General features: G+C 52.7%; 2 protein-coding genes and 1 long non-coding RNA gene across 8 annotated transcripts; 2 read left to right on the top strand and 1 right to left on the bottom strand.

Moving 5' to 3' along the window:
- Nucleotides 1-1,301: 1,301 nt before the first annotated feature.
- Nucleotides 1,302-16,302, top strand: LOC125720139 (pleckstrin homology-like domain family B member 2). 6 transcript variants are annotated; one of them, XM_048995268.1, is made up of 18 exons: nucleotides 1,302-1,321; nucleotides 1,714-1,919; nucleotides 4,914-5,007; nucleotides 5,826-6,866; nucleotides 7,028-7,258; nucleotides 7,351-7,701; nucleotides 7,900-8,028; nucleotides 8,244-8,450; nucleotides 9,475-9,585; nucleotides 9,696-9,785; nucleotides 12,099-12,239; nucleotides 12,310-12,388; nucleotides 12,646-12,826; nucleotides 13,131-13,221; nucleotides 13,338-13,484; nucleotides 13,673-13,892; nucleotides 14,350-14,435; nucleotides 15,326-16,302. In XM_048995268.1, the coding sequence occupies exons 4-18, from the start codon at nucleotides 5,862-5,864 to the stop codon at nucleotides 15,464-15,466; spliced, it is 3,210 nt and encodes a 1,069-aa protein (XP_048851225.1). In that variant the 5' UTR covers nucleotides 1,302-1,321; nucleotides 1,714-1,919; nucleotides 4,914-5,007; nucleotides 5,826-5,861; the 3' UTR covers nucleotides 15,467-16,302. The 6 variants fall into 6 exon arrangements, with proteins under 6 accessions (XP_048851225.1, XP_048851226.1, XP_048851228.1 ...); XM_048995271.1 differs by lacking the exon at nucleotides 1,302-1,321 and having other exon boundaries at nucleotides 1,528-1,919; nucleotides 7,351-7,497; nucleotides 7,564-7,701; XM_048995273.1 differs by lacking the exon at nucleotides 1,302-1,321 and having other exon boundaries at nucleotides 1,532-1,919; nucleotides 5,826-6,854; nucleotides 7,354-7,497; nucleotides 7,564-7,701.
- LOC125720177 (uncharacterized) lies at nucleotides 8,479-9,428 on the top strand. Its single transcript, XR_007385371.1, has 3 exons — nucleotides 8,479-8,657; nucleotides 8,688-8,887; nucleotides 9,070-9,428. It is a non-coding gene; the product is annotated as an uncharacterized LOC125720177 (long non-coding RNA).
- Nucleotides 16,303-21,000: 4,698 nt separating the features above from the next.
- Nucleotides 21,001-23,982, bottom strand: LOC125720143 (cell surface glycoprotein 1-like). Its single transcript, XM_048995279.1, is given in 4 exon segments — nucleotides 21,001-22,494; nucleotides 22,591-22,650; nucleotides 22,747-23,521; nucleotides 23,523-23,982. Coding segments are annotated over 4 exon segments (2,025 nt in total). The 5' UTR covers nucleotides 23,922-23,982; the 3' UTR covers nucleotides 21,001-21,703.
- Between the last annotated feature and the right edge of the window lie 1,315 nt (nucleotides 23,983-25,297).

Genomic DNA, 25,297 nt, shown 5'->3' with positions numbered 1-25,297 from the left:
AAGAAGAATTATTACTTACTGGAACCTCCCCCACTCCCACTGAAAGAGCATAAGTGAGCTCAGAGCCCATCACTTGAAACCTGAAAAAGCTCCAGGCATCAGCAAAACACATCAGCAGCAACAGTTCCACAGAGCAAAGGCACGTAAATATATGTTTAAGTGTGTGTGTACTTCATGTGTGCATACACCATGTATGAGTGCAGTGTGTTTATGCAGTGTATGTGTACAGTGTATGTGTGCAGTGTGTGCATACACCATGTGTGTCTGTTTGTGTGTTTTTGTGTGTGCAGTGTGTGTACAGTGTGTATGCAGTGTATGTGTACAGTGTATGTGTGCATACACCATGTGTGTCTGTTTGTGTGTTTCTGTGTGTGCAGTGTGTGTACAGTGTGTATGCAGTGTATGTGTACAGTGTATGTGTGCATACACCATGTGTGTCTGTTTGTGTGTCTCTACGTGTGCAGTGTGTGTTTGCAGTGTATGCGTGTAGCGTGTGTGTGTACACTATGTGTGTCTGTGTATGCCGTGCATGTGTGTAGCGTGTGTGTACTGTATGTGTATACACCGTGTGTGTCTGTGTATGTATACTTTTCTGGGTACTCTGCAGAGAGAGACAAAGAGTACTGCGTGCCGCTGAAGACCGGCCCACTTCAGGCACAGTTCCGAGGGCTTGTCCTGGTGATTCCCTCAGCTGTAAAGTGTAACCCTTACATAATAAAATGATTATTTCTATATTAATATAAATAAACCAAGTGCATGGCATGCACATAGACTATGAGCAGTGCAGGCAGCGGAGGCAGCAGAGGCAGGGTGCCTGTGCGTACAGAGGTTCTCTTGGTTTGTTTAAGGGGTAGCAGGCAGTGAACTGAGGTCTGGAAATAATCAGTGCAGGGACCCTCCCCATGATGAGAAGAGAAAGAGATGGGGGATGGGGAGCGTACACTGCCTTAAACACACCCATATGTATATATCACACTCACAAAGTTCTATAAACACACCCGTATGTGTATCTCAGCCACCCACCCACCGACCCACACACACACACACACACACACACACACACACACACACACACACAGTAGTATAAGCACAACGGTGTTAACGTTTATATGCGTATTACAATGGCTCCCCTATAATACTCCATACATAACACACATAGATACATTCCTATAAACATACGCGCGAATGTATCATACAAAAGCACGCGTCTGATTCACTCCCGCACCCACAATCACTCCCGATCCAAGTTGGTTTTGCTTTTTTATGACATAACGCACAATGGCTCTTACGGCACTGCATTACACACGATTCACTTCAATATGTAAGACAAATTCTCGTATGAATGTCTGAGTGTTGGCGTTTATCTTTATTCCCGCATTTATGTTTCTTTGATGTCATTATGTTTGTTACTAAGTTTCCGGTCTCCCCCTTTGATGATACCCGGTGCTTTTCACTCGTTATCCCCCGAGTCTCGCACTTTGGCGAAGCAGACAAAGTAGGATCAAATCCAGACACTTTTTAAACTTTGTATTAATCTTGCCGCGGCTGTACCACCACCCGCAGGGGAGAACTAGACGGCCCCGGTGACTTTCGTTTGCATTTAAATGTAAGATAGCTGTTTCTGCCCGAGCTCCGGTTCCGAGGGGTGGTGTTTTGAAGTTCAGTGCCGACACAATTTATTGCCAGCCGTCCGAAGTCCGTCTCACTTGGCAGGTTGAAGCGGCTCCCCCTTTGTGAAGTTGGTGCCGTCCTGAGCGACCGGACCGGTCCGTCCCGGGGCTCGGCGGAGCCGCTAGGGAGGAGGGGAGGTCCGTCTTGGGGGCGTCGTTCTTCGGCACAGACGCCGTGGTGATGTTAGTCTGGCGGCCGGAGCGACGCCCGATTGTCCGAACAGCCCGCTGAATGGAGCCAGGGTGCAGGTCAGTGCTCGTTGGGGAGGGACGACTGTATCGCGGGGCAGGTTGGCTTGGAGAGTGGGTTAGCGTTTGGTTCTGCTTTGGCTTCGTTATCATGGACCGCAGGAGCTCTGCTATAGGAAGCGCTCAGCCTTCTTCACCGGTATCTTTAAAGTCACTTTCTGTGAAGTTACTTGGACCGGGTTCAGTCACTAGTCCAGCTGTTTTCCCACGTGCGGTGTACTTTAAAGAAATAAATTAACGATTCGGGGCTTGGGACCACCGTGGTGCCGATTCGCCCAGGACTGCCCCAGTAATGCCCAGTTTACTTGTACCTACTGACGGCTAACTTAGACTTTGCTAGTTAAGTTTGACCTGTTGATCCCACCATGGAATTGACGTAATAAGAGGGTCAGTGCAGGATTTGGGGAAAAGTTGCATGTAATGGAGGCTGGGGAATAGGCGTAGCATCTCTGTGTGTCTGCATGGTGGTGCTTCTGCAGAGCCGTGCGTCTGAATTTGCATGCGTGCCTGCGCGAGCCTCCCGTGAAGAAGATATGGTCACTGGCCCTTGTGAACCCTGCTGCTCCATTGGGAGGCAGCTTTTCTCTCCTTTTGCGTGGTAGATACATTGTTGCAGAGTAAAACAGCTTCTGAGACATTAAGGGTAACAAATCAGTTTCTTTGTTCATAAAGACTTGAATGTTTGTTAAGCCATTGATTAGTTGGTGTTTGTGGACCTTTCCTTACCTCTCCATTGTGTAAACACAGACTTGCACATGCAGACGCCTAGGAGCGTAAATTAAATCTCTCCCACTTATCCCACTTGTCTGCTGTTGTAGTTTTCTCTACTTAATTCATATCCCTGCTGCCTCTTATAGTCAGAGACCATAAATCAGTGGTAGGTTGAGTTTTATTGTAGTCAGAAGGACCCATATGAGGTTCTGTGTCATACTACACTGTGTGCAGATACTATTATTGGTTAATAAAACAGACTGAATTCGAGTTAAATTAAATACACATACATTTGCATCTCAATCCAAGCTTATGGGTCTTGTATTTTAGGATGAAGGCTTGATGGGTATTGTAGTGCAGTATAAGGGCTCGATGGGTGTTGTAGTTCTGTGTGAGGCACGCTTATGGGTGTTTGGTATTGGCAAAGGTTGGGGCGTGCTGCTAAGCTTGTATGTAGGTTAGCATAGTCATAGTCATGGGTTGTGTGTCTCTGAGAGATGACATTATTTTATAAGTCATGCTAAATGGGTGTGTGTGTGACTAACTCATAAAATATACAGGATTTGTGGGCATGCATAAAAACAGCAATTCCATGTTTCACTGGCATGTTTCTAAATCAATTTAAGCTGCCTATAAGTCTGTACATACTGGCTCAGTAGCCCATCTACCTTTTATTAGGCACAGATGGTGTTGTAATTTGCATCATGCCACTAATGAAATTGCAGTAAAGTTTTAAAGTGGTGTTAAAAATAGGGTGACCACCCAATCCTTCTCAGGAAGGACACTGTAAGCTGGGACAGGGCTTGCAAACTACCATTTCAAATAAAAAGACCTGGATTTCACTTAAGCACTGAGTTCTTACTGTATGCTGATTGGTCAGTCTCCTTTAATGATGCATGTGTCACTATTGTTAATGTGAAACAGCTGGATGAGTCTTTCAATCATGGAAATAAACTTATAAAAGCGCAATAAGAATTGAACTAATTAGCCAAGCACGGGAGCCTTTAAGTTTTAAAAAGTCTGCAAAATTTGAAGTAGCTCGTAGTGCTTCCCCCCCACATGGATTAAGTAGTCAACATAGATGGAAATGATCTGTGTGCCCAGAGAGGGCGTTCCTGGGGTATGATGTGTTGTGGCACTGCGTGTCCCCAGAGGGCGCTCTGTCTCTGGGGTATGATGTGTTGTGGCACTGCGTGTCCCCAGAGGGCGCTCTGTCTCTGGGGTTTGATGTGACGTGGCACTGCGTGTCCCCAGAGGGCGCTCTGTCTCTGGGGTTTGACGCGACGTGGCACTGCCTGTCCCCAGAGGGCGCTCTGTCTCTGGGGTTTGACGCGACGTGGCACTGCCTGTCCCCAGAGGGTGCTCTGTCTCTGGGGTTTGACGCGACGTGGCACTGCGTGTCCCCAGAGGGCGCTCTGTCTCTGGGGTTTGACGCGACGTGGCACTGCGTGTCCCCAGAGGGCGCTCTGTCTCTGGGGTTTGACGCGACGTGGCACTGCGTGTCCCCAGAGGGCGCTCTGTCTCTGGGGTTTGACGCGACGTGGCACTGCGTGTCCCCAGAGGGCGCTCTGTCTCTGGGGTTTGACGCGACGTGGCACTGCGTGTCCATATAGCAGTGTTTCTCAACCCGATCCTCGGGGGCCCCCAGACAGTCCACGTTTTTGCTCCCTCCCAGCTCCCAACACACCTGAACCAGGAATTCTGTTTTATCGATTATCTGGGAGAGACCAAATACGTGGACTATCTGGGGGTTCCTGAGGACAGGGTTGAGAAACACTGTCCTAGAGGGTGCTCTGTCTCTGGGGTATGATGTGACGTGGCCCTTTGAGTGATACTGGCTCAGATACTCAGTACTGCTTATGACCGTCTCAGAAGCCTTTTGTTGGAGCCTCACTGGAGCCTCTCTGAGTTTCCCCCATGCCAGCAGCACATTCGAGTTGCCTGGGGTAATGAACTCTGTCCACGATGCATTTTTCCATTCAGCCATCTGGGTGTTTTTCTCATCTCTCTGCACTATGCACACCAAGGCTGGGGCCCGAATCGCAGGCACCCGGGCCTCTGGGGTCTGGGCTGGGACGTGCTTCTTTAGTGGCACTTTACTGCAGTGTTTACGAAGCCAAACTGTTAAAATTTCTGGATATCTTTTCCACTGCATGTGATTAGCACAGTGGTAGAAAAAAGGGGCTAGATAATGCGGGGGCGGGGTGGGGGGAAAGCTCTGTTCTCTTTTGTCCCCTGGAGTTGTGACTGCGCATAGCATGTGGTATTCTTTCTCCCCTGCAGGGGGCGCTCTCTGCCAGGGTAGGGGTCCTTCTTTATTTCAGCTGCCTTCATCCCAGACACGACTGCCCAAGATCTGTCCCACACCACTTGGAAGGTAAGAAGTTAATCCAGATGTTTAGCATGCATGCGTGTGTGTGTGTGTGTGTGTGTGTGTGTGTGTGTGTGTGTGTGTGTGTGTGCGCGCGCGTGCGGTGGGGGAGGGGTGGGGAGACCTAACAAAGACGCCTCCTGAGAAACAGATATGGAGGGACCTGCCCATCACGCACAAACATTTTTTTTTTCCAACTTAAATAATCATGCAGTGGAGCAAAATGTTTCCAGTTTCCCAGTTGTTTTTTTTGGGCTTCGTTAAGACAAGAGAAATCGTCGACGAGGCAGGAATTCAGATGCGAGTGTGTGTTCTAGGCCACAGCTGATAGTAATTGCAGGACTGGAGAGGAAGTCTGTAATGCCGATGGAATGGTGGTCACATGGGCGCATAATCATCACCACAGACTGGGGCCTCAGCCCCCGCCTCTGTGCTCAGGGGAGGGGGGGGCGGTAAGGGGGAGTGGGGAGCCTCCCATACCCTCAGTAAAATGCAGTAGTGAGAAGGTGTGCAGTGAAGTCTGCTGTGGGTGATGTGTTCACATGTGTTTCCTGCAGCCTTTGTGGTGGCGGTGGGCAGCAGAGCAAGGAATCAGGAGGGGGGGGGGTCCCAGTCCCAGCCCCAGAATAACACGAGAACTTTCTCATCTCCATTTTTAGAAGAGACATTCCTGAAGTAGCGGGACTGTTTGTTTTGGGTCCAATGAGAGGCTTCGTCTGCAGCATTTAATGTCTAGCCAGCAGAGTGTTTGCCACCCCTGCTGCACCCCCACTCCAGCTTCTGCCGCATCCTTAATAATTTCCTTACTCTATCTTCGCTTCTAGATTGTCTGACATCTGACCAGTGGAGGCTCTGGAGTGATGTCATCACGGGGTATGCGGTCTGGGGCGGAGTTACAGGAGCTGATGGACTCATTGCAGCGCAAGAAGCTGGCTCTAGAAGCAAGCTTGCGGACCAATGGGGAGTACCTCACCCTGGCACTGTCTCCGCCCATCAGTGCCAGTCATCGCTCCCAGGACCTGAACTGGCGGCCATTTGGAACTCTGAAGGCATCTGGCCATGTGACCAGCCTCTCCACCCCTCCTTCACCCCGGGATGGAGACAGGGAGCGCTCCCTGAGTCCCACCCCCACGAGCCTGACCTCCGGCCTTCGTAACCTGTCCCAGGACAGCACGGGCCCACCGGGCTCCTCGGATGGGAGGCGCCTGCTCACCACGTGGAACGGCTCGATGTCCGAAGGCCGATCTCGCTACCTGAGGCCTGGGGGTTCCAGCGGGACAGCCAGTGTCCCCTCCAGTCCACGGCTGGCCCGTAGGGGGGGGCTGGATTCTGCCTTCCGGCAGAGGAAACACTCGGCGGGGTCCTTATCGAGCCTGGGGGCTCACAGCCTCTCGCTGCCCCGTCTCTACCGGTCAGCAGACAGTCCTGCCCTTTCAGTGCTCCCCCGCCGCTCATCAGGCGGCCTTGACGTGGGGGCGGAGTCCGTCTGTGTCTGGCCACGCTCACAGTGGAGCCCCGCTCTGACGGGACAGCCCGATGTTACTGTCCCAGCCAGCGTCCCTGCTAGCGTCCCTGGTAGCCCCCGACTTCCCCGGAGAAGGAACCGCTCTCTTTCGGGTTCTCACTGCGATGTGGACAGAAGCATGCTGCGTGGGTCGTCCCCGTGCCTGGAGCTGGGGCTCGGCGACAGGAGGCCATCCTTCGGGAAGGCGGGGCTAGGGGCGTGGCTGGGGGCGGGGCAGTTCCGAGAGAGGCATGGCAGCATCAGCTCGCTGAGTGGGAAGGAGGAGCTTAGGGATTACCACCAGCGGCAGAGGGATGAGCGTCTGCGCGAGCAGGAGGTGGAGAGACTGGTGAGGACACAGGTGCCGTTGCACGCAGACGGCTGATCCTGGGTCAGTGTGAGTCTGGTGTATGTGTGGCGAATGTTCTGAGCATTAATCCCGGGTCAGTGTGAGTGTGTTGTGTGTGGCGCCTGTGCTGACCGCTGATCCCGGGTCAGTGTGAGACTGCTGTGTGCCCCTAGGAGCGCCAGCGCTTGGAGACCATCCTCAGCCTGTGTTCAGAGCTGGGCCGGGGCGGCTCCACGGTGACTGACTTGCAGAAGATCAACCGCGAGCTAGAGAAGCTGCAGGTGTCTGATGATGAGTCCGTCTTCTCTGATTCTGCTGCCTTTGAGCCCCGAGCACGGCGGGGCAGGCCCAGCGGGCAGCGTGACCGCCTGGTGACCACCCCTTCGCCGCGCCTTCCCAATGAGGTGCGCGCTCACTTGTCTGTCGGGCATATGTCATGATGTGGCCTCCCTGCCATCAGGTGCATGATCCGGAATGCTTCTCAAATTGTCTTCAGCAGCTGCCTGGGATAGGCGAGGATGTGCAGCTGAAGCAGGAAGTGACACGTATGGAAGAGGAGAGGATCCAGGCACTGAACAATGTAGAGGAGCTGGAGCAGAAGATCAAAGACTTGGACAATCAGATGGAGGAGTCTGTGCGAGAGGTGAGGAGGGCGTGGGCATTCGCACGTGAGCCGGCTCTCCTACTCGCGCTCCCGTTTTCGTTCCAGGTGGAGCTGGAGCGCGCCCTGCTGGAGGGGGAGCAGCAGGCTGAGGCTGAGCAACTGCAGCGTGAGAAGGAGCTCTTGGAGCAGCTCAACCAGAAACTGCACCACGTGGGGAGCGGCGGACAGACCCGCATTGCTACGGTAACACACACACTGCGCACGGAGCTGGAGGAAGTGACTCTGGGCATGCCCTGTGGGATTCTGGGTATTTTTGAGTGCTGTGCTCATAGCAGCCTCTGCGAAACCTTTTCATTCTTCCTGTTCACTTCCATGCCTCCTTCCCAGACTAACACCTACTCGTGCAGCTAACCCTCTTGTACCTCCCCGCTCGCTCCCTAGGAGAGGGCCCAGCTCGATGCACAGAGGGCAAAGGTCGCCAAGCTGGCTGAGCTTCTCTCAGAGCAGAAGACCCAGCTGGACACCTGTCCCGAGGCCCTCAGAGAGCAGCTCCAGCTGCAGCTGTCCAGGGTCAGCCGTGCCCGTCTCCTGGTCTGCGTAACTCGCTGTCTTTGCTCCTCTTCCCCCCCCTCTGCTCCCTGTTCCGAACCAGAGTCAGTACCTCCAGACTCCTGCATCTTATTTTCGCCTAATGTCCACTAGGTGGCATAGTGGCTAGGGGAGGGACACTTTTAAGCAGAGGCAGGCACAAGACCGTGCTGTCCGTGTGTGTGTGTGTCGAGCAGGATGCGGAGACCCTGGAGATGGAGATGAAGAGGTTCGAGGACCTGGAGTTCCAGCAGCTGGAGCGAGAGAGTCGGCAGGAGGAGGAGAAGGAGAACCTGAGCCAGCAGCTGGAGCGAGGGAGTCGGCAGGAGGAGGAGAAGGAGAACCTGGGCCAGCAGCTGCTTAGAGAAATTGCAGACTATCAGCGAAGCACAGTGACACGCAAGGTGCAGGGAGGAGCAGCGGGGATGTGTGTGTGTGTGTGTGTGTGTGTGTGTGTGTGTGTGTGTGTGTGTGTGTCAGCCATAGGGTATGTGTGTGTGTCAGCTTTGGGAGGAGTGTGTGTCTGTGTGTCAGCTTTGGGAGGAGTGTGTGTGTCGGCTTTGGGAGGAGTGTGTGTGTGTGTATGTCGGCTTTGGGAGGAGTGTGTGTGTGTGTGTGTGTGTGTATGTCAGCTTTGGGAGGAGTGTGTGTGTGTGTATGTCAGCTTTGGGAGGAGTGTGTGTGTGTGTGTGTGTGTGTGTGTGTGTATGTCAGCCAACTTTGGGAGGAGTGTGTGTGTGTGTGTGTGTGTGTATGTCGGCTTTGGGAGGAGTGTGTGTGTGTGTGTGTGTGTGTGTGTGTGTGTGTGTGTGTGTGTGTATGTCAGCTTTGGGAGGAGTGTGTGTGTGTGTATGTCAGCTTTGGGAGGAGTGTGTGTGTGTGTATGTGTGTGTGTGTGTATGTCAGCCAACTTTGGGAGGAGTGTGTGTGTGTGTGTGTGTGTGTATGTCGGCTTTGGGAGGAGTGTGTGTGTGTGTGTGTGTGTGTGTGTGTGTGTGTGTGTGTGTATGTCAGCTTTGGGAGGAGTGTGTGTGTGTGTATGTCAGCTTTGGGAGGAGTGTGTGTGTGTGTGTGTGTGTGTGTGTGTATGTCAGCCAACTTTGGGAGGAGTGTGTGTGTGTGTGTGTGTGTGTATGTCGGCTTTGGGAGGAGTGTGTGTGTGTGTGTGTGTGTGTGTGTGTGTGTGTGTGTGTGTGTGTGTGTGTGTATGTCAGCCAACTTTGGGAGGAGTGTGTGTGTGTATGTCAGCCAACTTTGGGAGGTGTGTGTGTGTGTGTGTGTGTGTGTGTGTGTGTCAGCCATAGGGTGTTCATTTGTATATCAGCTTTTGGGGGGGGGGGGGAGTCAGCCATAGGGGGTGTGCATATGTGTCAGCTGCAGAGACTGTCCGTCTGTCTGTCTCTCACGGTGCTTCTTGCTGATGCCTAGGAGAAGCTCCTGGCCCTGAAGTTGCAGTGCAGCCAGATTACCCAGCAAGCTCAGCGAGAGAGAGAGAACTTTATGAAGGAAAGGGCCACCCTGCTGTCCATGTTGCAGAGGGTAGGAGGTTGTCGCACGCACGCACGCATGCACACACACACACACACACACACACACACACACACACACACACAGGCAGTGTAGCTCATCATACCCACTGTCGGTTGCAGGAGAAGGAGAAGCTGGAAGCTCTGGAGAGGGAGTATTCAAGTCTGATGGGAGGCAGGAGGATCCCACTGCACGCCTTCCCCACCAAAGAGGTATGATGCTGTCCGTGGGCGGGTAGCAGGGTGGGGGGGGGGGATGCAGGAGGGGCAGTTAGGCAATAATTTTGCCAGTGTGTTTATCCTAAAAATTAATAGTAAAATGCATTCCACCGATCTGGCTAAAAACATATCGGGCCCTTCGGACCCCTTTGTTTGACTTTTTCCGACGCACTCTGCAGTCTCCCATTAACATGCAAACCGCACAGTGGTCGGGATTCGGCTTCAGAACAGGTGTCTTCTGCAGTTTCCCCTGCTGGCTCATTAACAGCCTCATCAACACCCCCCCCCCTCCCCCCGGAATTAACGACAGTCCCCATCATCACACACAGCTCATGTGGCAGGTAAAAAGGCTCAGGAGAGAGTGACGTGAAAACAGACCCCCTCAGAATCCAGTGTTATTAGGTAAAACAGAAGGGGAGCAGTGTATACACAAAGGGGCTATCTACAGTTTAGTTTAAGGTGCCTTTAAGGTGGTCTTGCCCCAACATTCACCTGGGGAGTACAAGTAAACATTATTCATATGCCTTATTTTATATCCTTCCCTCTCCAGGACTCTTCTGGGCGTGGGTTTTAAGCCTTGTAGCAAAGGCTCCCACGCCCCCTGGATGGGGCAATTACTGGTCACCAGCTGTGATCAGTTAGTACCCTTTGAGGCCAACAGTGAGAGAACCATGTTCACTGGCCCCCTGGTGGTAGGAGTTGGGTTTGCAGTTACTATTATGTCACAACCCCCACCGCCTCAGGCAGCACACTGTGGCCCTGTACTTCTGTGTGATACAGAAGGGTGGGTAAACACAAGGGAGATGGATTTGGGACAGGCCATCTGCATTCCCAAGGGTTGTTCCTACTTGGTACTGCACTGAGAAATTGAATTCTTGAAGGGCAAAGAACCAGTGAGTCACCTGGGCATTAGTGTCCTTGGCCCAGGCCATCTACTACGGAGATACATGGTTGATAATGATGTGCCCCAAAGGCACAAGGATGGACCAATTTCCCCAGTGGATCCTACAGCTAGTTAGATTTAGGTGTGGTGCCTGTGCTGGGGTTTGTGGATAGGAACTCCTCCTCTGGGCAGGAATTGGATTGGGCCTCCCAGAACTTCTCAGGAAGGTCACCCTCAGGTCCTACCCGAGTGCATGGAGTCACTGGCTGTCTGCCTGCCTGGCACTTTAGGAGCGTGATTGTGGTCGAGGCTCGGGCCAGGGCTTGTAGTGTCAACCAGACACACGATCTACTGCGTGTCTTGGGAAAGGGAGTGCAAAAAGAGGTTCACGACTATTTGCAGTGGAATACAGCCCTGCGGTCGGCCACTTATCCGAGCCAGTACTGGGCCAGTCGTGCCAACTGTTGCATCTGGCAGTAGGCAGACTGGTTGGGTAAGTGGTTGGTGAACTGAACTGCCATGTCCAAAGAAGGGCGAGAGACCCATACGGGCCAGGATCTCTGCCTGTAAGGCCTCAAGATCTTTAGAATTAGGCGAACAGTGGTCATTGTTGACATATCACAGTGCACAACAACTAAATGTGTCCTCTGCATTTAACCATATGTGACCTTGTGACATAGCAGGGGGCAGCTAATTCAGCACCCGGGGAGCAGTGCTTGGGGGCGGTACCTTGCTCAGGGTACCTCAGCGGTGCTTTGCTGGTTGGGGATCTTTCAATTACAAATGCGCTTCACTAACCATTAAGCTACTACTGCCCTCTTCAGAGGTCATCTGGGATGGCAAGTACACAGCCTGGGTCTCCCATATGAAGTTGGGCACCAGGATACAGGGTCAGTCCTGGAGTGGTCAGCATTCTCTTTGAACAATGTGGTTGAATACCATGAAATCAGCATTGAGGTCATCCTCAGCAGTGATCAGGTAGCAGGTCCCTTAGCTTCTCGCCAATCTAGGGGTCCAGCATGTTTAGAGGTAATTGGGAGATCACTCTAAGACTGGCAACAAGCTTCCCTAGTTCCTACATCCCCTAAAATAGCTATTTCTCCTTCTGGTTGAGGATGCACAGTTCAGCCACAGCATCCCCTGGTGTCTGCATTCTCCACCAGCTTTACCTGAGCCGTCCATGGCTGTGTATCCACCAAGCATACGCACCAAAACTCATAGGAATCTTCTATATTCATGCTGTTTTGGGAGCAACTACAATTATAGTTGGGGAAAACTGTGTTTTATCACTTGCAGTCAATGGAAGTGGGAGGCACCCAAGCGGCCAATCTGATTTTAGTGGGTACCCTGCCCCCACCCTCCATTGGCCCCCGCACTACAGTGTGAGCCATGTGAGCCGCTGTCTTCATGTTTCATAACGGCAGGCCCGCCTACTGGATGAGAGCAAGAAGGCAGGGAAGGAGGCGGGCTCACAGCTGACTGACAGGTTGCCACGTAAAAAGAGCCAATCTGTTACATCGCCAGCATACAGCAGTGTCACACTGGGTCGAGGAATGACCTCTAAGGTGCGTCTAGGTGCGTCTGTCTGTTTCTGCCTGTAGTCGGGGTACCTGCCTGACTCTGTCCTCCTTACAGGCCCACCTTCCCCTGGTCCAAAGTGCCAGCTGTGGCAGTGTTCTCCCTCGCTGCCTGGAGGCCAGACCACTGCCAAAGGGTCAGTGTGTGCCTGTCCCTGAATGTTGCGGCAAAGATGCAGATCAGCAGTACAGGAGTAACTGGAGCCGGTTTAGTGTTAAGATTTATAATAGGCTTAGGGGGTGTAGCCTGTGGGATTAGGGTTTGAGTTAGGGTTAGGGGGTACTGCCTGTAGGGTTAGGGTTAGGGGATACTGCCTGTAGGGTTAAGGTTAGGGGGTACTGCCTGTAGGGTTAGTTGTGGGGATTCACTGCAGTGCTTCCTACTGTCCTCCAGGTAGTACCTTCCACCTGGGGAGCACTGATGAGAGGCGGATGAGAACTGCTTCTCACTCCAGTGTCCAGCTGCATGCGTCCCTCTGTGGGGATAATGGCAACGCCATGGACAGCGTCAGCATTCATAGTTCTGACAGCATGGAGACCAGCATCTCCGCCTGCTCACCCGACAACATCTCCAGGTGATGGTGGAGCTACTTTAAGAAGGAAGCTTGCCTGGGATTGGGCTGGGCAGTGTTGGGCTGGAGTTTGAGAGATGTGGATCATGGTTATGTTAGAATTGATCGTATGATGAATGATGTGTTGGTGGACGTGCTGGGTGGATGGGGGGGGGGGGGTCTTATAGTCATGTGTGAAGTCAAATCCTGCTGTTAATGTCGGTACTGCAGCAGTCTTCCAACCCCAGTTGTCTCTCCTCTTCCACACCCACTCATCTCCCCTATATCATCCTTGATTCCTGATTCCTTTCTCTGCTGGTCCACACAGTGCCAGCACCGCCAATGCTGTCAAACTGGAGGAGATGGAAAGACTGCTGAGGGAGGCGCAGGCCGAGAAGATCCGGCTTTTGGAGAACCGGGTATCGACAGCGCATCTTGGCGGAGTCACATGGTCTTTTGAAGCTCCTAATGTGGGCTCGCACGCCCCACATTTTACAAGTGCGTTTCTGCGAACTGGCCGTATGTGCTACTGCAGGAGCGTGAGATGGAGGTACGCCGGCAGGCCCTAGAAGAGGAGAGGAGGCGCAGGGAGGACCTGGAGAAGCGATTAGAAGAGGAAACCAGCAGGAGGCAGAAGTTGGTTGAGAGGGAGGTGAAGCTGAGGGAGAGACAGAGAGAACAGGTCCACACACAGACGCTCTCGCACCAACTCATTTATTTGTCTTCACGGCACATCATTAACTGGAGTATCATGCTGTTGGCATGTGCCTGTCTATTCTTAACATTTTTCTGCTCTTGTGGTAACATGCCTAACACTACAAAGGCCAGTTCTGTGTCTACGCCCTTGTAACCCCGCCCTCTGTCCCACAGTCCCGCCCCCTAACCCGCTACCTTCCAGTGAGAAGAGATGACTTTGACCTCCGTGGCCACATCGAGTTGGCTGGCCACCATGTGGACACATGCTATCACGTGTCACTGACGGAGAAGACATGCAGGGGCTTCCTGGTCAAGATGGGCGGTAAGATCAAGACATGGAAGAAGCGATGGTTTGTCTTCGATCGCAACCGGCGAACGCTGTCCTACTTTGCTGGTAAGTCACAGTTTTGGAAACCAATTAATAAACACATTTTCACACAAGTTTAATTCATATGAGACTCCCTTGTTCCTTAAAAAACTCATAGTGGGAGATTCAGACAATATCTCTGCAAAATGAACATTTGGCTGCAAGGCCACTAGAGGGCAGTAACGAGACATCAATCTTACGAAGAATGCGCTGATGCAGTGCTTATATCTCTAGCAAAAATACAGGGCAGTTAAATAATCAAGTGTGGGAAAAAAATGAAAAAAGAAAGAAAGAAGGAAAAAAATAAGGAAAATAAAAAAGGGAATTTTTTTTTTTTTTTTTTTAATAATCAAGTGTATATACAGATGTCTGTATCACATACACACACCTGAAGTCAAGCTAGTGGGAGGGTGAGGATTCACAAGCAAGTGAATGAGTGGTGGTTATATTGGTCACATGGGTCTCCTGTGTCTGTTGGTTCCAGATAAGCATGAGGTCCAGCTGAAGGGAGTCATATACTTCCAGGCCATTGAGGAAGTCTATTACGATCACTTAAAGAATGCACACAAGGTGAGAGATGGCAAGGGTGTACATTTGGATTAGGGCTGGGAGATATCATATCGATATTGCATCGCGCATGCGCAATAATATCCAGGGCTTCAGATGACAGGCGAAACATATGGTCTGGCGCTAGCCATTTATTTACGCCCACAATTTGTTATGCAGATTAGTAGTAGGGCTGAAATATTATTGAGGCATGATGCGCAAAAGTCAGTATCAGTATAAATGCGGCGTATCCTTACGTTTAATAAACGTGTCAGACTTTACACTGCAAAAAGTACCGCCGCACCGCCGACGTCTTTTCACCTTGTTTATCCGCAAGATCTCCTCTTTTAAAAGATATCGTGGTTGATGCTCTTCACCGCGACTTCACTGCATGTTGCACTGAGGCATACCAGACCATAGTATACCAGACCATAGTATACCAGACCATAGTATACCAAACCATAGTATACCAAACCATAGTATACCAAACCAAAATGTACCAAACCAAAGTATGCCGAAACAGTATAATGTGGTGTGCTTCGCTAATCGAATTTAATAAACATAACGTTTATACCGATTACTAACTTTTGGGTATCACAAAATGCATCTCATTAATAATAATAATAATAATAATAATAATAAGATATACTATGCTTTGTCTGTCATCTGACGCCCTGGTGATTATTGCTCGTACGCGAAATAATATCGATACGATATCGCCTAACCCTAATTTGGATGGGGATGGTAGGTCCCTACCAATATTTTGGGAGTAATGTGTGTGTTTACCAATGTTGAAACCAAATCTGTGCCCTTGAGTCATAGTCTACAGACATGTGGATGCACAGGACTGTCTGTGACATGACACGCATCATAAGCTTGCGCGTTTGAGGTGTTTGGCTGTGTGTCCTTCGCAGAGCCCCAACGCCTCGCTGACGTTCAGCGTGAAGACTCACGACCGCGTGTATTACATGGTGGCACCATCGCCGGAGGCCATGCGCATCTGGATGGACGTGATCATCACGGGGGCTGAGGGTTACGCCCACTTCATGGTCTAAACGCATGGTCCAGGAAATCCCTAGTGCCTTATGCCCATTCCGGACCATTTCTTCTGCCCCCCGTTGGATTGTGTGTGGCACTTACCCCCAAGCTGCCAGACCCCCCCATCCTTAAAACGTGGTACTGCAATAACAGACAGAGATTAAAGGTCATTTCAGGGGTGACACAAATTCCGTGACCTTTCAGCTTCTCAGGTCCCATAGTGTCTAACGATGGTGAAGCTCTATGCTCTTCGCCATCTTTATGCTGCCAAAGAATCTGTATTTCAATTCTATTTTTATACCATTTGGCTTTTCCTTATGTGCGTGTGCTTAACTTTGACTGAAATGATGCACTTGGACCTATTGATGGCTCAGAGTAGCTGTTCAGTGGAGCATTTCTATTGTTTAGTCATTAGGGGGCAGTCTGTTACCACTCACTACCCCAGGATGTTCTCAGAATCAGGCTGTCTAAAGTGTCTGGCCTACCCCCCCCCTACTGCTACCCTGGCATCTCAACTGGATCCTGGTCCGTTTCTGAGCCACCATTTATATTTACAGTTCCTGTTCACTGTCAGAACACTGCAGTGCTCTCAGTGGCACAGTGTGTTGCTTTCCTGTTTGGTGGGTGCTGTGCCCCCCTATCCCCACCCCGGACGGTACTACAAAGCCAGGGATGATGATGATGATGATAATGGGGAAGAGAGCCTTTGTTTTCACTGAGATCCGGTTCCCCTGTCCCACAATACTCCTCCTTAGCTTCATATTTTAATTAATATTTTAATCTGTTGTATTTTTATTATACATCTTGCATGTTTCTTTATTTTTCTATCCAGAAATAAACCCCTAAGCTGAGAGTGCTTTGTCTGTGGGTTCTGTTTCCGTGACGACGCCTCATGTCACACGGGTGTGGTCTGCAGCTGGAAGAGGACTCTCTCCGGCTCTTGTTGACGGGGGAGCTGCTTGCCTGCTCACTACTGTCTGCCTTTTCCAGCTCCCTGCTCTCCCTCTCCCCCCTCCCCTCTCTTTCCCTCCATGCTTTCCCCCTCTTTTCTCTACTCTCCCTCGTTCCCATCCCCCTCCCCTCCCCCCTTTCTTTGCCCGTCACAGTGGGAGATCACATCCGTGTTTTGTCTTTCAGCACACGCCTTCAGGAGGAACTGTGCAGCATCACTGGAGCGCTCCCTGTTTCCGTGACCTCGCTACGCGCCATAGGATTCTGCGTCCTCATTAATGGGAGTAGTCGGCATAGCCAAGGCCCCGCGAATAGCTGCTGATGCGGCTTTCTTTGTCGTTTTGTGATGAACATTAACTGGCATTTCCCCAAATGTGTGTGTCAGCTGGCTATAGCGGGGGCTACACACTGAGAAACTATTGTGGGCATCCTGCTATATTGTGACACCATGTCTGCATCCGAACGTATGTGCAAGTGCTTCTGCAAACACGCTGGGTCTCCACCCACCCAGTCATAGCTTTTCATTGGCTGTCCTACTAAGGTTGCCATGGAGACAGTGCCAGGGGCATGGTTTTCAGTGGAGCGTGTCTTCCCGCTGTTAGTCTGCAGTGGGAATCACAGCCCCGGTGTGGACTTGTGACTTGTGACCTCAAACATGGGGATGAGTGACCGCGGCTGTGGGGCTGGGTACTGCGTGACCGCGGCTGTGGGGCTGGTTACTGCGTGACCGCGGCAGTGGGGCTGGGTACTGCGTGACCGCGGCAGTGGGGCTGGGTACTGCGTGACCGCGGCTGTGGGGCTGGGTACTGCGTGACCGCGGCAGTGGGGCTGGGTACTGCGTGACCGCGGCAGTGGGGCTGGGTACTGCGTGACCGCGGCAGTGGGGCTGGGTACTGCGTGACCGCGGCAGTGGGGCGGGTTACTGCGTGACTGCGGCTGTGGGGCTGGGTACTGCGTGACCGCGGCTGTGGGGCTGGGTACTGCGTGACCATGGAAGCTACGGTAGGGCTGGTAGCAGCAGTGTGCATGTCTGTGTCCATTAAACTGTCCTACCACACAGTCCAGCTGCCTCCACCATCATCAGCTTTGGTGCCCCTGCTACACTGGGGCGCTGTGTGGCTCTGTGCCTGTGATCAGACGATCACTGGTTCAAATCCCATGACTGGCACAGTGCTGTCACTACTGAATCCCTGAGCAAGGCCCTTAACCCCAATTTCTCCAGAGACACTGCCTGACCCTGCGCTCTGTTCCTCACTTGCATGTCGCTTTGGACAAAAGCAGCTGCTAAATAAATGTAATCACTCTGTCTGGAGATTACATCCCTCTGAGATGAGATGATGTCACTCAAATTGCAACACTTTGATTACTGTCAAATGAGATTATGTCCCTGTAGAGAGTAACTGAGAATGGTGTTTATGTCCTTGTATACAGAGATGAGGCATCTTGGAACAGAGGTTAGGGCCTTGTGTACTGGGATTCGGTAACGCAGAAAAGGGTTAGCTTGACTGGAAAGAGGATTAGGTAACTGAAAAACATAGATTAAGCTGCTCTGATTTACAGTGAAAAGTTAGAGTACACCTGCTTGAATCCAGAATCTCTGTGCTTTGAACTATATAAATATGACTATGACATGATTGGAAACTGGTCTTAAGAACAACAAATCAGAGTTTGAAATATTTGGCTTCAATCTCTGTGTATTTTTTTTTAAGACATTAGTTCTGCAAGTGCGGTTCTCACTGTCAGACATGGAGGCGGCAGAGTTGTTTTATTGGCAAATCATATTTCAAAAGCATAGCAATCTGTCAGGATCACAACTGATTATCATGCTGAATATGGACCGACTGCGTAATGACAAATGACACACTCATAATAGGACACGAAAAATCTGAAGAAAATGTAGGTGAAAAATACCTAAGGGGAATGACCTGGCCTGCTTGGTCTCCAAACATCGATCCCACGGAACGTCTAGGAGGGGACCTGGGCAGTAGTGCTGGGTTTTAAAAAAAAATCAATTTCCTGATACAAATCAATTCGTTTGTGTTGTCCGATATAGATTCATAGAATCCTGAGATTTTTTTTTAATATATGCCTTTTACAGTCTATGGCCTTTTCCTGGGGATATGTGAAGCTTTAACCCTGTTGGTCTCGCATGGTCAGCCTCACACAATGAGATCTGCCATGACGAAAAGCGATAAAAATACATGCTGACATGCTGCTCCACTGAAGGGACCGTCAAGCCTAAAGATAGGTGTGTTTCGGATTTCGGAAATATGAAGAGCTGGACAAAAGCAAAGTCATATGTAAGGTGTGCAAAACAGAGGGGAAATGCTGTGGAAATGCCACAAATCTCTGAAACTATTTAACGAGATGTTATCGAGATGAGCAATCTGCAAAAACGACCCATCCAAAGCTTACGGGTCATGTTAAATAAAAGCTAATTAATGCGGCTGCTTTGCAGTTAATTCTTAATGCACATATTAATAGTTTTAAATAATTCAGCCGGATAGAGGGTTCCTTGAAGATTTTACAGCATTTTTTTCTCTGAGAATCTCATTCTACTAAAATGCATCTTTTTTTACTAAAATGCAAAAACAGTTTACAGCAAGTGTACTCAGACTTTTGACTCGTGCTGAATATGTGGTACAATCCATAACCCTGAGTGTTTATACATGCCAAAGCACCGCTGTATGTGCTTATCTGTGTATACCGCTCACCTTACTGATCACCTTCTCCCCGTCAGATCACGATCCTTTGCGTGTCTAGCTTTGTTGAGCTTCTTGGTGACAGACTCTGCAGAGAGACGTGTTTATGCCTCTGCCTTTTCGCATATTATACCTCTGAAGGGTCATGTGATTTGGGCCGTCCCAATCAATGGTCAGTGTGAGTGTGTATGAGGGCAGGCATGGTGCTGACTGGCAAGATACTGAATGAAGCTAGTGAACATGGCAGACTGACCTCTTTAATTAACTGTGTCCATCAGCTACACAAACCTAGCTGCCACTCAGACTGACATATGTCTCCTGCCTTCTCCTTGGCTGACAAAAAAACAAAGACCATAATAAATGGTTTTGTTGTTTTACCTGCAGCTGTTATCATCCTCTAATGAAAAGCAAACCCTGTATTAGAGGCATCTCAGGGGCACTGCATTGATGTTATCTTAAACGTGGATGATCTCTGCCATCGCCCTCGCCCTGAGGTCTGGGATCTCTGCCGCCTGGGATCTCTGCCATCACCCTGACCTTGGGGCCTGGGATCTCTGCCGCCTGGGATCTCTGCCATCACCCTCACCTTGGGGCCTGGGATCTCTGCCGTCCCCCTTCTCTGGGTTTTGGTATCTCTGCCGCCTGGTATCTCTATTGACTGGGATCTCTGCCGCCTGGTATCTCTGCCGTCCCCCTCGCCCTGGGGCCCGGTATCTCTGCCGCCTGGTATCTCTGTTGCCTGGGATCTCTGCCGCCTGGTATCTCTGCCATCCCCCTCGCCCTGGGGCCCAGTATCTCTGCCGCCTGGTATCTCTGCCGTCCCCCTCGCCCTGGGGCCCGGGATCTCTGCCGCCTGGTATCTCTGCCGTCCCCCTCGCCCTGGGGCCCGGTATCTCTGCCGCCTGGTATCTCTGTTGTCCCGCATGCCCTGGGGCCCAGGATCTCTGCCGTCCCCCTCACTCTGGGGCCCGGTATCTCTGCCGCCTGGTATCTCTGCCGTCCCCCTCGCCCTGGGGCCCGGTATCTCTGCCGCCTGGTATCTCTGTTGCCTGGGATCTCTGCCGCCTGGTATCTCTGCCATCCCCCTCGCCCTGGGGCCCGGTATCTCTGCCGCCTGGTATCTCTGCCGTCCCCCTCGCCCTGGGGCCCGGTATCTCTGCCGCCTGGTATCTCTGCTGTCCCCCTCGCCCTGGGGCCCGGTATCTCTGCCGCCTGGTATCTCTGTTGCCTGGGATCTCTGCCGCCTGGTATCTCTGCCATCCCCCTCGCCCTGGGGCCCGGTATCTCTGCCGCCTGGTATCTCTGCCGTCCCCCTCGCCCTGGGGCCCGGTATCTCTGCCGCCTGGTATCTCTGCCGTCCCCCTCGCCCTGGGGCCCGGGATCTCTGCCGCCTGGTATCGCTGCCGTCCCCCTCGCCCTGGGACCCGGTATCTCTGCCGCATGGTATCTCTGCCGTCCCCCTCGCCCTGGGGCCCGGTATCTCTGCCGCCTGGTATCTCTGCCGTCCCCCTCACCCTGGGGCCCGGTATCTCTGCCACCTGGTATCCCTGCCGTCCCCCTCGCCCTATGGTCTGGGATCTCTGCCGTCACCCACAGCTTGGGACCCAGGATCTCTGCCATCCCCCTGAGACGCGGGATCTCTGCTGTCCCCCACTCACTAAGACCTGGAATTTATGCTATCCTCCTTGCTTTGAGAATTATCCTCTGTAGACTAGCCCCACAATCCCCTCCCCCTAACTTTCTGCAGTCTCTTTCTGTAGCATATGCACACTATAACAGCGTGTCGTAGACGGTCACACGCGAGCAGGCACACAAACTCACACGCTCGAGGGAGGACAGCGGGCTTACAGGAAGAGCACAGCTTCGACCATAAAAAGTGGCAGTCTGTCTGTGAGTCACACAAACCAGCATTTATTAAATAGGAAATAAAACACCATTTACAGCAACAAAAATAATCCTGGTCCAAGTGAATATGTACACAGTGGGAAACCCATGTGCTGTGACTACTGTAGACCCCGTGTCTGTCTCACCACGACTCACCGTCCCAAAGGAGGCTCCGGGCCATGCCTGTAGTCCGGGGCAGGGGCGCATTGTACAAAGAGAAGGGAGTACCAGAGGGTACGAAGCTGCTCTTTCCTTAAAAATCTCGCTTTACTGCAGGGGTGCTGCCAATTCCCAGAAAGCGTGTTTTCCTGATGACAGACCTCAGGCCCAGACAGAACGACCTGCCGCTGCCCTGCCCAGCCTCTCTGCCTCCCAGTTACACCACTGCTGGGATCTGAAGGTCTGGCATTGTCTAGTGAATGTGGCAGATGTGCATGATGCTCGCAGGTCTGGGGTCATCTTGTGCTTCGGGGTCTGTTTTTGTTGTTTATTGCATCAGTCCGTGGCTATGCGTCACCGAGGCAGCGTGGGGGGGGGGGGGGGGTCTGTATTCCTGATAGACACATGGCGTCCACACGTCGATGTCTGAAAGTGGGTAAACATCCTGAAAGAAAAATCCTCTGGAATGAATCGTGCCTGTCATCCATCTTGCAGTGACACCAGCAAGGTTGTGGCCGTCCACTGCACAGAGGCAGCTGGCCATCTGGATCAGGTGCTTTACTTCCGGGACAGATCCTGGGGGGGCTGGCGCGTACCAGCAGGAGCCTTATTCCCAGCTCGGCGGATGGGTACCTTTGATACAGGGATTTTGGTCCGGGGGCCCTCAGTCTTTGTCGTTGGGGGGCACTGCTGCAGAGGCACCCCCTGACGGGCGGAAAGTGCCAGCGGAGTCTGCTTCACTGGAATCTTGGTGCCACGGCTGGCGGACTTGATGCCACGCTTCTCTGGTTTCTCCTCTGGGCTCAGGTCATCCTGCAGAGCCACAAGGCCACCAAACTCCTCCCCTTCGCAAGGCGTGGCAGCGGGCGTGGCAGTGGGCGTGGCATTAGATGAGGCAGTGAGGATGTCTAGATCCGATTTGTCTTCCTCGGGCGTGACGTCATGCGATGGCTTCCCTGCTCGACCGCCCCCGCTCACAGGAATTTTACTTACTTGAGGCCTCTTCTCTAGATATAGGAAAGAGCCTGCGTCAGGAGGCGGGGTTTGGGGAGAATGGAGAGACTGCCCACCCCTCTTGAGATCTGGCATGCGGGGATCTGAATGTCCATCACCCTCATCAAGGTGCAACTGCATTGCTTCACCCAGACCTGTAGTAGTATCCAGTCCAGTGGTCGGAGCACAAACAGTAGCTGGGGTAGGTGTGACGGTGCGGGGAGGAGATGGAGAAGGTTTAGGGACTGGGGGAGGTGTAGAGGTAGGGGTAAGGGTAGAAGCTGGGGCAGGTTTAGGGGCTGGGGTAGGCGTAGAGGTAGGAGTAGGAGCTGGGGCAGGTTTAGGGGCTGGGGTAGGTGTAGAGGTAGGAGTAGGAGCTGGGGCAGGTTTAGGGGCTGGGGTAGGCGTAGAGGTAGGAGTAGGAGCTGGGGCAGGTTTAGGGGCTGGGGTAGGCGTAGAGGTAGGAGTAGGAGCTGGGGTAGGCGTAGAAGTAGGAATAGGAGCTGGGGCAGGTTTAGGGGCTGGGGTAGGCGTAGAGGTAGGAGTAGGAGCTGGGGCAGGTTTAGGGGCTGGGGTAGGCGTAGAGGTAGGAGTAGGAGCTGGGGCAGGTTTAGGGGCTGGGGTAGGTGTAGGGATAGGTGTAAGGGCTGGGGCAGGTTTATGGGTAGGGGTAGGGGCTGGGGTAGGTGTAGAGGTAAGGGTAGGGGCAGGAGCTGGAGCAGGTTTAAGGGCAGGGGTAGGTGGAGAGGTAGGGGTATGGATAAAAGCTGAAGAAGGTTTAAGAATGGGGGTTGATTTAGCTGTTGCTGCAGTAGTCAGTGCAATGGTGGGGGAAGATGCAGGGCCAGATAAAGAGCTTGGTCCAGCCTCGAGTTGGGGGCCAAATTTCAGGGAGGCTGTCCCTCCATGTGACGTCTCACCCACGCCGATGACATCAGTGCAGGCAGCTGCCGAGTCGAAATTCCCAAGTGAGGAGATATCAGCCAGTACGGAGCTGAGCAGGTCCATGCAAGGTACGGTAGGGGGACTCCCAGGAGAAGTGGCCAAAGAGAGAGGCCGTCCCTCCTGCAGGTGCGTGTCCGCAGTGGCCACATCCAGGGTGCGCGGTGCTGCATGTGGCGTGAGAGTTGCATGCTCCTTCACAATCTCCACGCTGTTGGAGCGGGAGGCCAGCAGAAGCCCCTCCGGGGAAGCTGTGGGTGTCTCCTCGGGCTCCCGGGCCCTTCGTGGCCAACGCACGCTGCCCAGCAGTCCGCGTAGCCCCCCCCTCCGCGGGCCCGCCCCACCCCGCCGACTCCCCCCACGTAGCAATGTCAGGAAGCCCAGCGACTTCACTGAGGCGACAGATGAGATGGAGGGGCGTGGCGGCGCTGGCGGGGGGGGGCGTTTCTTCGCCAGGGGCTCTGTCCGTCTCCTCTGGGCCGAGCGCGGTGGACTCCAGGCCGTCCTTGTGGGCGCCGTCCTCAGACAGCCCGTCATGTGTCCTGCTCCTGACGAGTGGTGCCTTGCCAGCCACCTTGGCTTCCTCTGGCCTGCCCCGCACGCTGAAGATAGCGGGCTTGCGGCGGCCGAACAGCTTGAAGGCGGCCTTGTTGATGCGTCCGGGTGGCTGGGGTTCGCGGCCTGGTGCCTCGCCGCTCTCCCACTGCATGTCCATGGTTGCTGTGGTGCTGCTGAAGCTGCCTCTCCTTCCGCTGCTCGCTCGCTCTGCCGTCCTCCCTTGTCTCACTCCTTTCTCTAGCTCGCTCTCTCCTCTCCCTCTCTCTCTCTGGCCCATCACCATGGCAACAGCAGGGCTGCGGGAACTCTCGTCAGCGGTGGAAGCCTGCCAGGTCCTGCCACTCTCCCCCCCCCCCCCCCCCTCTCTTATCTGTTTTTCTCTCTGACTGTCGCCCCCTCTCCTGCTGTCTTCCCCATTTCCTTGGCTGTCCTTCCTGCCCACCTGCCCATGCCCTGCCTTTGTCCAGACAGGACTGGAGATCCCGCAGCACAAGCCAATCAGGGAGGGCTTCTGCAAAGCATCGTGCGGAGGAACAAAGCAAAGTGCCCACAGGGACACAGTAAATAAGAAAGAGGCAGGGCAGACTTTAGAGGACAAGCAGAGAGCTAGAAAATCAAGCCCCCCGGCAGTGAGTAATAAGTATCAGCAGATCCGCGTCCCTGCTGACTCTTCGCTTCGGGGGGATGTTCACTCTCCATGCATCTCCCTGCATTCGTGCGTTTAATTAGCTCCACAAACAGTGGCTGCTCTCTGTTCCTCAGAAGCTCAACACGTCCCTGCTGTCCGGTCGGCGAAGCTCAGCACCCGCAGGGCAGCTGGACAGGCTGCTAGGATCACGCTCGCCGGTGCTGTGCGGAGAGTGACCAGAGTACATGCTCAACTACATTAGGAAAATGGGACTTTAAAACTATATGAACTCAAATTAATGTAAAAAAAAAATGCAGTTTCATGCTCCCTGGTCCCCCAGAGGAGGATGGAGTCTCCTTCTGAGTCTACTGTAGGTTCCTCTCAAGGTTTCTTCCTGCTAGAGGGAGTTTTTCCTTGCCACTGTCGCCTCAGGCTTGCTTGGTGGGGGTTCGGGCCGGTTATATGTAAAGCGCTTTGTGACAATGACTGTTAAAAGCGTGATATAAATAAAATTGAATTGAATCACAATCCCTGTACTTCAGGATCTCCTGCTCTGAAATGGAGAAGTGAACTTCCTGTGTGAACTCACACACCCCTGAGCCTCTGGGGACCTCAGTATGGCTAATAACAGCACTGTACTACATTCAGATCTATTCAGTATAGCTACAGCCACAGCAGGTCACAGCTCACGTAGCTGGAGCTAACCGGACAGGTCCGGCTAACAGCAACGACGGCAGCAAATGTGGCCAAAGTTAGTGCACTGGTGCTTCTCGGCCTCTTGTCCTTTTCTGGCCCAAAGACTCAGTTGCTAATTTACGCAGAAGGCCTGAGGCAGCCATGTTGGGTGAACGTGACTCAGAGAGCTGGCTGATAGTCCCCAGCCTCTGCATCCATGACGACGATACCCGACCCAGCTCAGGCTCCGGTCACACAGTGATCAGCTGCTGCTCAGGGTGCAGGGTGCTGATGTGTGAGGCCTCTGTCTGCTCTGGGCCTGTAGCACTGCGACCAGCACAGTCATTGGCCTCATG

The sequence above is a fragment of the Brienomyrus brachyistius genome, chromosome 24 (genome assembly GCF_023856365.1).
Source record: "Brienomyrus brachyistius isolate T26 chromosome 24, BBRACH_0.4, whole genome shotgun sequence".
Taxonomy (NCBI): Eukaryota; Metazoa; Chordata; class Actinopteri; order Osteoglossiformes; family Mormyridae; genus Brienomyrus; species Brienomyrus brachyistius.
Note: the sequence above shows the minus strand (reverse complement) of the source record. Positions and strands in the feature narration are given on the sequence as shown.

What these genes read in the sequence shown, in the direction of transcription:
- LOC125720139 (XM_048995268.1), top strand. Translation starts at nt 5,862, where the DNA reads ATGTCATCACGGGGTATGCGGTCTGGGGCGGAGTTACAGGAGCTGATG. An exon ending in TCACCCGACAACATCTCCAG is followed by an intron (nt 12,827 to 13,130) that starts GTGATGGTGGAG and finishes TGGTCCACACAG; the next exon opens with TGCCAGCACCGCCAATGCTG. An exon ending in AACGCTGTCCTACTTTGCTG is followed by an intron (nt 13,893 to 14,349) that starts GTAAGTCACAGT and finishes TGTTGGTTCCAG; the next exon opens with ATAAGCATGAGGTCCAGCTG.